Here is a 12296-nt window from a genome sequence, read left to right on the forward strand (position 1 = left end):
TCCATCAGTTTTTCAGACCATTTGTAGAGAAGAATGATTCCCCATGTTCCATGCTTACACTAAGCTGTGCATCTGTGCGTGGATGTGTAACATTGCTTGGAAGCTCTAAAATGTGTAAATTTCTCCTATGCATAAATGCATAGCTCAGCATTTCAAGAGAAGTGATATCAAAATAGATTATAGCTATTGAAGTCATAGGGATCTTATCTTCTTAGGGAACAGAAGAATTGAAACTGATCTCATTGTGTTCTTTGGCATGTATTTAATTGTACAGGTGATGCACTTATTATGTGGCATGAAACAGAGCAGGGAAGCAGTCTTGTCCCTCTTCTCTGAGTGATAAGAAGCTTTCCTGATGGCTTTTCGGTCGTTTACCCAATGTTTGGTTTACGTGGGAGGTGTGAGCAGCTTTTCCAGCTGTTTACTCTTCCTGCAAATGTGGTGGCATGTCCTGTTGTGCAGGACAGCAATGGCGAGAGATGGGAGAATGGACCTGCTGTCTTTCACTGGCAGCACGGAAGTGGGCAAGCAGGTAGCGCTCATGGTTCAGGAGAGATTCGGTGAGTGGGAGTCTTTTGTTTCTCTTTTTTGTGGTTGGGAAAGGTAGGATTTTAAAATACAACTTGTTTCACCTATCTCCTGTTTTAACATTTTTTCATCTTGATGAAGGGAGGATGAGGAAACTCCCCAGATCTAGCTACTGTTTTTTCTTCTAGTTCAGTCACAATTCAATTGTTGTTGTTGGTGGTTTTCTCCAAGATTTCCACAAATCCATTTTACTGCAGTTAATTTGAAATTCTTGTGACAGTCTGACAGACTGACAAATGATAGTTTTTTGGCAAATCCATTCATGAAAAAATATCCCTTCACCTCTGCTCCTTATAAATATGTGAGATACATCTTCAAATACCTACAGTAAAAATTGCATAGGTGTGAACCCATGCACAGTTGCAGGGATCTAAGTTTTTAGTTCTAAAAAGGATATATTGTGGACAAGATTATCCTAAATGCCAAAAAAAATACAGAATAGATTGCAAACTTTAATTCATAAGTAGATGGTGATTCCTTCATTCAGATTAGAGATAAAGCAGTTGCTAGGGAAATAAGTAAGACTGCTGAAGTGTTAATTTATTCATTTTTGTATGCATAGCACCTAATCTTCATCTGCCTCGTATTATTTATTTTGCAGCTTGTTTTGCTTTCTTCTTTTCCTTTCTAGTGCTATTTATCTCATTTTTTTTAAACTTTTTTCTTTTCCAGCTGTTCTCCAGGTGTCATTCTTCACAGTCTGTTATAGATGTAGTATTCAATGTAATTTACTCCTTTGGCTAGTGCAGTTTGTTGACAGTGATGCCTAAAAATTTCTGACTGTCCAGAAAAGAAAGTGGAATGAAATCTAAATCCAATTACTGATGACTTTGCTGAAATGCATACTGAATACATGTACGACTCATGCAATTTTTGTATGTTTTTATTAGGCCGAAGTCTCCTGGAACTGGGAGGAAACAATGCCATCATTGGTAATATGCAGTGTGGAAATTTAGTCCCATAGACATTATTTGAAATTTCATATACATATGTTTGTAACGAATTGTTCTTTTTTTCTTTTTTCTTTCATTGGAGCTTAAAAAGTGCTTAGTAGAATGTTTTTGTGTGTTCTTATAATCTTTTTCTGTCTTAAGTGTTGCTGAGGAGCAGTGATTTAGGATAAAAATGAATGTTCAAACTCATGTTATTAGTTTTGTATTGAATGGCATGAGGTTGTGAACAATGCTGCTAATGGAATTTGACTTTAGGATCTGAACACTTCAGCACAATTTTTAACACTGCAGAGTAAAAGGACATGTACATATGTATAGACAGACATACGAGTGACATCTATGGCAGTATTTGACCTCTTAAAGTATTTGGAAGTAGAGCACGTAGGTATTCATTTCAGTAGCCTGTTTCACAGGTGTAGGTGATTTAGGTCATGTTCTGATGAACAAGTAAAAATGAAATAAATACTGTAAAAATGAACATTAGAGAGAAAATAGAAACCACTTGAATACCTAAATTGCCATTCATATTTTATTAAAGCCTTTTCTTTCACCTTTCTTGTGACTTGAACCAATATAATTGCTTGTCTAGAATATTAAGCACTTTCAAAAATACAATTTGAGCAGTCTTTTTTTTTCTTGAGCATGAACTTGCTATATAGTTAGGGAAGAATGTTTATTTTTTCATATAAGAGCCCAGTTTTTTCTGAAATTGACTTTAAATGAAGGCTTAAACTTTACTTGCTTGGACTTTGAACTCAGACTGTCCACCTGAGAAATGTCATTTTGCTCCATGGGGCCTGGATTATCATGTTTCTAGGGAAAGGCTGTCTTCGCTGTTCTATCTTTAGAAATTTGAGCTGTCCTCTTAGTGTTGTGTTGTAGCAGTCACAGTGGATGGTTTGATGGGGTTCCAAGAAACCAGAAGGATCACTTGTTTTCTGTCCCAAAAGATAGTTTGAACATCACTTCGTCTTGAACTTTGATGGGAAATTCATGCTTCACTATTTCACGGACTTTCATTTTGACTATGGTTTGTAGTGGTGACACCACATTTCATCTCTGGTAATGTTGTCATCCAGGAAATCGTTACCATCAGCTTTGCATTGGTTCAGTAGATCCTGACATACCTTGTTCCTCCTGTTCCTGTCCCATTTATGGCACCCTCCTGGTGCAAACTTTGTGATATTCACCATCATTTCCAAAACACTGAAGCTGATACTCAGCTCTGTACACAACTCCCTAATTGTAATTCACTGATTGGTGCAAATGAGTTGTTTGAGATGCTCCTTATTTTGTGGTGTGACAGCTGCGCATGACTGTCCTGTACATGGTGTGTCTTGGCACTATCAGCACTGCTGAAACGCACCATCTACTGTGGTAACATCCATTTTTTGGTCTCCATGAATGTTCAGCATGTGTTGGGTGTCACTGGGTGCAATTTTTACCTCACGGAAGGATTCAGTTACGTTTGTTTTACATACACTTCCATATCAGGTGCTGTTTTATCTGACTGCCCCTCTGCTGCCATCTGCCTCATGGCAACAAAATGTAGTGGACTAACTGTGGGAAGGTTCAAGCCCTACTGCCATACCACTGCCAACATGGGTCAACATAATGAAATAAAAGGCATTATTTTCTGAGCAGCCTTTGTGTGCACTCATGTGCTGTGCTATTGCTGTTATTCCTCATACTTCTTGAGCAGCTTGCTAGAATTTATTGCATGCCATTTAGTGTCTTAAATCTAGCAAATTTAGAGAACCTTCAACACTTAAACACCACTTTGCACCTTTTCTCTTTGCTTTATTAACATGCTGATGTTTAACTTCTGTTAAGTGTTTGAAGATGCAGACCTGAACCTAGTCATCCCATCTACTCTGTTTGCTGCTGTGGGAACAGCGGGTCAGCGATGCACAACTGCCAGACGACTGGTGTGTAAATCTAACTGAACTGGTTTGGATAGCTCTGACTTAAAAAACTAATTCCAAATTAGTTCAAAATGGGTTAAATAAAGTGGGTTTTTGTATCTTTATTTCTTTTAAATCTTCATGATTTGCCTTCTTGGTGGTGCTCCTGTTTTCAAACTTTCTGTGGTATTCATTTAAGCAGAATATTTGCTAAATATGAGCAGCACTACCTCTACACTTCCTTTGGAAATCTTCAAAGTGCAGTAGTAGTTCAGGAGGAATGACATAGGTTTTTGTTGGCTTACAGTCTTCTTACCACGTTTTGTTTAGTTCCTCCATGAAAGTGTCCATGATGAGGTGGTGGAGAAGCTTGCGAAGGCCTATGCCCAGGTCCGCATCGGTGATCCATGGGATTGTAAGTAGCAGTTTCCAACTCATGGGTTTAGGAGACATTTAAGTTTGCACCTTTCTGTTTAAATTCTAAAGCGATTATAGATCAAAGATACCTAATTTTAATTTTAGCAGTTTCCTAGAGAATGGTTATAGCTAGTTTTATGCAGAATGCAAGCCCTGAAAGGGAGATAAAGAATCCTGCTCTCACTGTTCATCTTGGGCAGATTAGTTACTCGTCAAATTTTGTAAGAATGTTATTAAAAGTTTACAGTCTTCCTGAAATAATGTATTTGGATTTTTCTTTAGCTGACACTCTGTATGGTCCCCTTCACACTAGAGAAGCAGTGAAGATGTTTCTTGATGCAGTAGAACAAGCAAAACAGCAAGGTGGCTCTGTGGTCTATGGTGGAAAGGTGAGTAACTTTTATTCTCCCTTCTACAGTTAATTTTCTAGGGAAAAAAATGCAGTAGCATTGTGGCTTCGGCCAAGATTGTATTTCAGTTTATGTCATCAATTATGGGAAGTCAGTCACAAAGTGTCCAAATTGAAGTCCTCTGCTTACAGTAATATAGAATACCAAGAAATGGCTGAGTTTTCGGCAACTCCCTGCACTACTCTTCCATCTCAGAGGATGGTGAAAATACTGACAGCAGTGTAAATGGTGACTGCCGGGCACATAACAAAGAAAAATTGCTGTTCTATTCCTAGGTTCACTGTATCAAAATTTGAGAAATGTTGAAGATTCAAAGAAGTCTCTTGACACATCTTCATTATTTGCCTGAAGTTGCTTCCTGTTTATTTCCATGGAAATGACAACAAATACAAAGAAAATAATAACACTTTTTGATAGATCAAGTTCTCACCTACAGAGCACTATTTTTCAACATATTCAACACCATTAGCTATGCATTTTCACCAGTAATGAACAAGAGCCTGCATGTTGAAGTCTGCACCAGCAGAGGTGATCTGCTGTCACCACTGCTAAAATGCACCACCTACTGTGCTGACATCCACCATTTGGTCAACGTAAGCATTCAGCAAGTGTCAATGAATGTCGTGGGTGCAATTTTTTTCTGCAGGGAGAAATTAAATTCCACAGTTTTGCTTCATACATGTTGCCATGTCAGACTGTTTCATCAGGCTGCCCCCTTTGCTGCCGTCTGTCTTGTGGCAACAAAATATACTGAAATATTGGTGGGAAGGTTCAATATCTACTGCCATATCACCACCATCCACCTTTGATGTTGTGTACCAACATTATAAAATAGGAGGTACTACTTTCAGAGCAGACTTCATGTATGATGTTTATATCTTGTTTATATCTCCAGGACTTAATTTATTGAGAATTGTTTTTATAGACACCTTCATGGTTCCTGCTGCCTTTAAATTTCTAGTTGACTTACTGATCAGCTTTCAAGTAGAAAAAAGTAACTTCTTTTTTCAGCTGGTAGATTTAATTACCTTTTTCAGCAAATTAAGTTATACTTCTATATATTAAACGTATAAGTAAGTAAATTCCAGGTTATTTATTCAGATGATCTGAACTTGAATTTCTGATTGATAGATACAACTACGGTAATAAAACTATGAAGGATTCCCTTCCTACACTAGTACTAGGGAGGATGCTAGTTTGGCTGAACTTACTCAGTTCTTTTCTTTTGTATTTTGAAGGTTATAAATCGCCCTGGAAACTATGTTGAACCAACCATTGTGATTGGCCTTGCCCATAATGCACCCATTGTCCACACAGAGACATTTGCTCCCATACTGTATGTGCTGAAATTTAAGGTAAAATAGCAAAGTGAATTGTGTCAGGGATTTCAGGAGAGCATTTTCTGAAGTGTGTTGTGTATATGCAGTTTTCTTGACAGTTGAAGAAGCTGTTGTTCTGCACTGTAATGGCATATCTCCTCACATAGCTACATTTATGCGTGTTCTGTGAAGAGCACTGATATTGAGCTAAGTCTGTGCAGGAGCAGATCTTCTCATTTACGTCAGCCTGCTTTATAGCAAGTTTTGTCTTTCTCTGCAGTGGTGGGGATATCCTATCCTTGATTTGTTACATATGTATTTGCAAAGTGGTATTCTGCTTATTTGCATTACACCTGCAGTATACTGGAATTTCCTTAACAGTGCTTCTTTTTAATTATTTTGAATAGATGCGCTTCAACTATTGTTATTCCTTCTTTCTAGGAGGAAGAGGAGGTATTTGCTTGGAATAATGAAGTAAAACAAGGTCTTTCCAGCAGCATCTTTACCAGAGATTTGGGAAGGATTTTTCGCTGGCTTGGGTATAATTAAAAATATTTTTTTACAGTATTTAAACTTCAGATTACTGTATTTTGTTTTGTTTCTATACCTACCTATGCTGCTAGCTGAACATTGTTTAGCTCTTATTTTATAAAAGGAGTCTTTGCTGATCCTGATCAGTAGTTGTCTTATCTTTGTCCACAGACCAAAGGGATCTGACTGTGGCATTGTGAATGTCAACATCCCAACGAGTGGGGCAGAGATTGGCGGTGCTTTTGGTATGTTACTTTCAGTGTATGCTTCTTCTTTCTTTAAACAGTGAAATCTCTAGTGCCAGATCTAGTGACTTGATATTATTCCTGAGGTTTCATTTTTCAATGATTCTTCATTTATCTAATGATGTTATTAGCTTTTCGTGAAAAGAAAAACTTCAGATGGAGACCAAATTAAAGCATTGAAAAATTAGTATAACTTGGGTCTCGTCATCTTACTTTTTCAAGGCTTTAATCAATCCATCTAAATAATTAATCTGAAGAAAGGAATGAAGTTAATTTGAATTGCACTGCTGTAGCAGAAATGAGAAAAATGACTGGAGGTGGTTGGGACCCATCTTGTAAAAGTACGTGTGTTTGATTTTTGAGTACTGCATGTATCTTTTTGTTTCTTTCATTAAGGTGTAGTAACTCAAAAGTATGTTCAGAATGTGTTCAGGGACATGGCTGAATGGAAAACTGTCTAAATCTAAGTTTTATTTAAAACAGTCTTGAACACACTTTTTGTATATGTTTGCATATGCACACAAAAACTAAAGCATAGATTGCTTTGTGAGAACTTCCCAAGATTTTTGTCTCATTTATTTTTTGAGTATACTAAGGAAAGTGGAGGAGGGAAGAAGAGATACTCATCTGATCGTTTGAACAGTAGAAGAACCAGCACATTCTAGTACAACTGTCTCATGCTTAAAGAAAATATCTTTAAAACAACGTCCTCTGTCACCAGCATGGTGAGATTTTCAATTTCAGGCAGGTGGTTTTTGAATCAAGAAGGGAAGAGAGAACTAACTGTATGAGTTGTATGTAGTGGTGACTTGGTAGTTTATTTCAGGCTTAGAACAAAGGATAGGGAAGTTTATTCCATGAGTTTTTACAGTTGTTGAACCTCCTTGAGTGAATCCAGGTTCCCATGCTCCAAAAAAAATTTTGTTTTCATTTACAACCTTTTTCCTACAGGTGGTGAGAAGCATACTGGTGGAGGAAGAGAATCTGGAAGTGATTCATGGAAGCTTTATATGAAACGGTCAACGTGGTAAGATACATTTTTCTTTTGAACAAATATAAAATTACATATAGCTTATTAAAGCCCAGAAAAATCTCTGACTACAGGATGTTATCTTCACTAAATGTGAAATAATCATGTAAAAGTGCACTTTTTCTTTCTTAACATGTAAGGAATCATGTCTGTGTTCCCAATGGAGAATGATTTCATTAAAGACATTTCTTTATTCATTATTCCTTAAGATAAACATGTCATTTACAGAGCAGGATGGTTTCTAGGATCTGGAAACATAAATTACTCTTTAAAAATTGTTTTTGCTTTATAATGCTTTTTCTTTTACCTCTTGCCTGATGTTTAACTATGAGATAACTGAAACTTTTCAGAAAATAAGTGAATAGGAACCACAGAGAGAGGGGCTAGTTTTGCCTGTGCGTGGGTGACTTATTGAAGTGTTGGATATCTCTCCATGAATCTTGTGAAGGTATCTTCTAGCAGTCAGGCAGTGCTATTCCCTCTTGCTGTCTCCTGCATTTTCCTGTGCTGACTTGGTTACCATGGTCAGAAGCTGTGTATATAGGAAGGAGGCTGCATAATCCGTCTCTCTGATCTCTAACTAATTGTTTCTCTTCCAGTACAATCAACTACAGCAAGGATTTACCTTTGGCTCAAGGAATCAAGTTTCAATAACAGCCTTATGAATGACTGTGCGAGGAACTCTCCTAGCATTTCGAAACCATGTACCTTCTAAAACTCATGGTGAGGAAAATGGTCTGAAATTCAGCTACTACAATGCTAATTCTGTCAGAAAATCAGATACTCTAAAAAATTGTGTAACTTCTGATGTATAAAATCACTATTTCAGACTTCAAATATGGAATACAGAATATTTGGGAAAAAGGGGAAGTAACTAGAGTTAATAAACTTGAATTGAGGTGGCCTGGATAACCTTCCGTTGCCTATCATTGTCCTTCACTGTCTCTATCCCTTGCCTCCTTACCATTTTTCCATTTGGTAGATCTGTGCTTCAAACTACGTGTTGAGTTTTGTACAGATACCTAGTGCTCTCGGGGTGGACAGTACGGGGCTATTTTTCAATGCATAAATAAACCTACATTTTGTGAAATCTCTTGGGTTTCTGAGTTTTTTTTCTCATTGTTTTGGAGCAGGAGCATTCAGCAGGCTGGCCATTTTTACACGCTGAGCTAACAGCTAGGAGAAGTGTTATTAGGCTCAATGAACCACTTCAGTTTTCCTGCCTCTCCTTCAGAAAGCAAACTTTAACTCCATACAGCATTACAGCAATCATGCTAAACTATTTTTTAAGTTTAACTTGAAATTTAGATCTAACAATTCTTAATAAAACCATCTTTTGAAAAGCTTTGCAGAGGACTCTCAGCTTCAAATATTTTTGTAAGTACATAAAGTGCATATTATAAATAATCCCACTGTAAGCACTTTCTGTAGACAGATAACAGATTTTCTCTGTAGGGAGGTTGTGATTTCAGACTGACTTGTGCTGAGTGTACAAATTATGATTCCATAGACCATGTTATCTGTATTGACATTCGACTTCTTCTATGGCAGCGCAACCAATAATGGTAACATTTAATCTGCTTTCCAAGCAATTCATGGCTTGGAGCTTCTGATGTATGCAACATAATGGAACTTGCAGTTATAATACAAATTCTCCCAGCATCTTCCATGGTTGCAAAAAGTTAATTACTATTTATTGTGTAACACCAGTGAATAACAAGTGTTAAATGACACACAATCAATAATTTATTCATTAGCACAATATTGCTTATTGTGCAATGATATTGATGGGAACACTGCTGCAAATAACTTTCTTCTTGCTATACTATTTTTAACTGGAGAAAAACACAACTTTATTTTTTATTTTTACTTATAAACATACACTGCTGCTTTTTTTTTTTTTTTAGTGAATGTTAAAAATTCAGAACCGCAGGCTTTGAACTGCTGCTACTCTTCTGCTTTGTTGTATCCTATCACAGTTTCTGAAAGCAGGGGAAGTAGTGGATTGCTGGCACTGGAACCAGGTGAAGCTATTTGTCAATAGTAGACTGCTAATTAGATTTTGCAAATAGCAGCTGAATGTGTTATTTACAGCAGTGTGATGCACTATTCTCTATGTGGAAGAGAAATTTTTAAGACTTACATATGAGCAAGTGACTTAATCACAGAAAATAAAATGTTTGAGTAGAAGTCATGGAGGAGCAAGGACTTTTATAATGCCTTTTATTTGGTATTCTGAAATATATTCCTACCTGAGGAAAGTGTGCTGTAACTTGCTATATATCTAATGTTTGTAAACAACTAGTTTGATTGCAATCCTTCATAAAGTTCTTTGGCCACTTCAGTGTTCTTCTGTTCTTCTGAAGGTCTCTTATATTCCAGCACAACTGTAGTTATTAATTCTTTGTTGGGAATTAAATCCACTTTATTCTGTAAAAGCCTTAGCTGGTTAATACAATTGTTATACGACACTTTAACTCCAAAAGACAAAAATAATACTGTTTCAGCCAAGTAGTCACCTCCAGGAGATAATAAATTATTTAAGACGTACGTTGGTTGCTCTGAAAGTAGTGCCTTCTATTTATTTCCATAGAAACTTCAACAGATATAGAGAGTTTAATAGTTTAATAGCTAGAGATGTGAAAGAAGGCAGGTGGCATTGGTTATTCAAAAAGCGCAGGCACTCCTGTGGTGAAGGGCATGACTCACATTACTGGCAGTAAAATCCTAGGTTAGCAACTCCCATCCATTAGTGATCCTCATGAAAGAAATTGGCTGGTTGCATAAGATTGAGGGGAACTTGAAAATCCACTGATTCTTCACCAGAAGTGTGAATGGACACCTTTTGTTCTGCTCATATTCTTTCTATTGAATGTGCCCTTACTAAGCCAACTAGACATTGTTAGTAAAAATGTTTGTTTTTGTTTTTTTTTCCCCCCCATTAAGTAACCAGTATGATAGGAGCATGCTGGCAGCAGATTGCATAGTGCTGCTTCTCTGGTGCTGCAATTTGCACTGCTGCCAAAAGGTCCTGAGCCAGAAGCCCCAGTTTGCTCAGACCTCTGTGCCAGTGTAAGCCCACCCAACGCAGCAATTCATGCTCTAATTGCACTACAGTGTGTTATGTAATCAGGCAAAGGATAGAGGGTGTGCCATTGCAGTGCAAACAGAGACCATCACAATACAGAGACTTGTCATTTTGACCACTTCTTGGGTTTTAAGAGATGAGACAATCCAGACTGCTGCTATTTACTTATTGCTGAGCTAGGTTTTCTAGCTACTTTCTTAGTAAGGCTGCCATTATTTATTTGTTTGTTTGTTTGTTTGTTTTGAGACAAATGCTGGGGGAGACATCAAGACCATTTCAAATAATAAAAGATTGGTGTTTGTTCTAAAATAGCACCCTCTGCAGTGCCTCTGTGATGTACTGCTCACGTTTAGTCCTGGCATGATTTGCAAGAATACTGTTGTTTTCCATCGTTAGGCATCGTTAGGAGTATACAAGCTCATTTACTTAGGCAACTGATGTGCCTGATTCAACTTAAATAGGTCTCCTCTTTGAGGTTTCCTACTGATGGGACCAATGTGGGATGAACAACCAATGGGAATGCACCCTCTTATTTAACAGCAGTGGTACAAAGCTTTATGTGGCAGTGTCCCCAGAGGTAACAACTACCAGAATTGGTGAAACTGCTGGAGATCTAAAATTTTCCAAGGGAAGAAGTCTGGGGGCAATGAGAGTACAACTGGGAACCATTTTCCCAAGCGGAGCCAGGAGTGGGCTGATTATGCAGTAGTGAAAATCCTATACAGCTTAAAACTTTCCAAGTTCAATCACCTTTCTTGGATGGCCCAGGACACCACACGGTTATAATAAAGCATAGCAGTAACACCCTTACATGTGCATTGAAATGCTCAGGTTGTTCAGCAAAATGTTCTTATTAGAAAGCAGTTCAGGGAGCTGGAAGTGTTCTGGGCCTCTCACTACAAAAGGATGTTGAGTTGCTGAAATGCTTTCAGAGAAGGGCAAACAAACTGATGAAGGGACTAGAAAATATAATTTATGAGGAGTGGCTGAGGGAACTGAGGCTGTTTAATCAGGAGGAGGCTCAGGACAGATCCCATTGCTTTCTACAACTACCTAAAAGTAGTTTGCATAGGACAGTGTTGGTCTTTTTCCTCAGTTGACAAGTGATAGAGCATGAGGAACTGGCCTCAAGTTGTACCAGGACAGGTTTAGCTTGGGTGTGAGGAATAGTTTCTTACAGAGAAGATGGCCAAATTCTGGAAGGGGCTGCACAGGGTGTTCCCCATCGAAGAATAGAAAATGGTTCACAGAAACAAAGGGTAAAAGATAGTTTACAGAAGCAAATATGCAGAGGCTGCTAAAAGAATGGGGATGGCAACAAGCTAGGATTAGGACAATGTGGAGGGGTGGAGGACATAAAGATAAGAGTTCTGAGAACAGCTCAAGGACATTTAGTGAGTAAGTGATAAGAAGTAATAACAAGGCAAGTTAGAACTGGTTTGGGAGCTACCCCTCCCACAGAGTCAAGAGTTTACAGCACAGAAGACTATGAGCCTTCATGAGGAAGATGATGAGCCTTCATCCCAGGAACACCAGGAGGAGACCCCCACTGCTCACGACACACACGTGAGGGGGAGGGACCGTATGCTCAGGGTTCTCGAAAATATGATGAGTATGTATGTGAATTCCAGGAAAATCACTTGACTATGTTTAAGTTCGGCATATATCTGTACCAAGCTTTTGCTCTACTGTGTACAAGTTAAGAGGATCTATCCCCCTTGCACCCAGCATATGTGCACTGCTGCAATAAACATGCCTGCTCCATATCCTTAATCTGGCTATGTCGGGCCTCCATCTCAGGAGGGTGTTTA

At 38.1% G+C, this 12296-nt stretch overlaps 1 protein-coding gene across 1 annotated transcript in view; it reads left to right on the forward strand.

Moving 5' to 3' along the window:
- ALDH7A1 (aldehyde dehydrogenase 7 family member A1) overlaps positions 1 to 8487 on the forward strand; it is a 24589-nt gene extending 16102 nt beyond the window's left edge. The window contains 10 exon segments of the mRNA XM_031557454.1: positions 463 to 560; positions 1479 to 1520; positions 3375 to 3469; positions 3776 to 3860; positions 4145 to 4251; positions 5511 to 5627; positions 6033 to 6130; positions 6294 to 6367; positions 7319 to 7394; positions 7997 to 8487. Of these exon segments, the coding sequence (XP_031413314.1) occupies positions 463 to 560; positions 1479 to 1520; positions 3375 to 3469; positions 3776 to 3860; positions 4145 to 4251; positions 5511 to 5627; positions 6033 to 6130; positions 6294 to 6367; positions 7319 to 7394; positions 7997 to 8051 (847 nt within the window). The 3' untranslated portion in view covers positions 8052 to 8487.
- Positions 8488 to 12296: the final 3809 nt, after the last annotated feature.

This window comes from Meleagris gallopavo, chromosome Z (assembly GCF_000146605.3).
Source record: "Meleagris gallopavo isolate NT-WF06-2002-E0010 breed Aviagen turkey brand Nicholas breeding stock chromosome Z, Turkey_5.1, whole genome shotgun sequence".
NCBI lineage: Eukaryota > Metazoa > Chordata > Aves > Galliformes > Phasianidae > Meleagris > Meleagris gallopavo.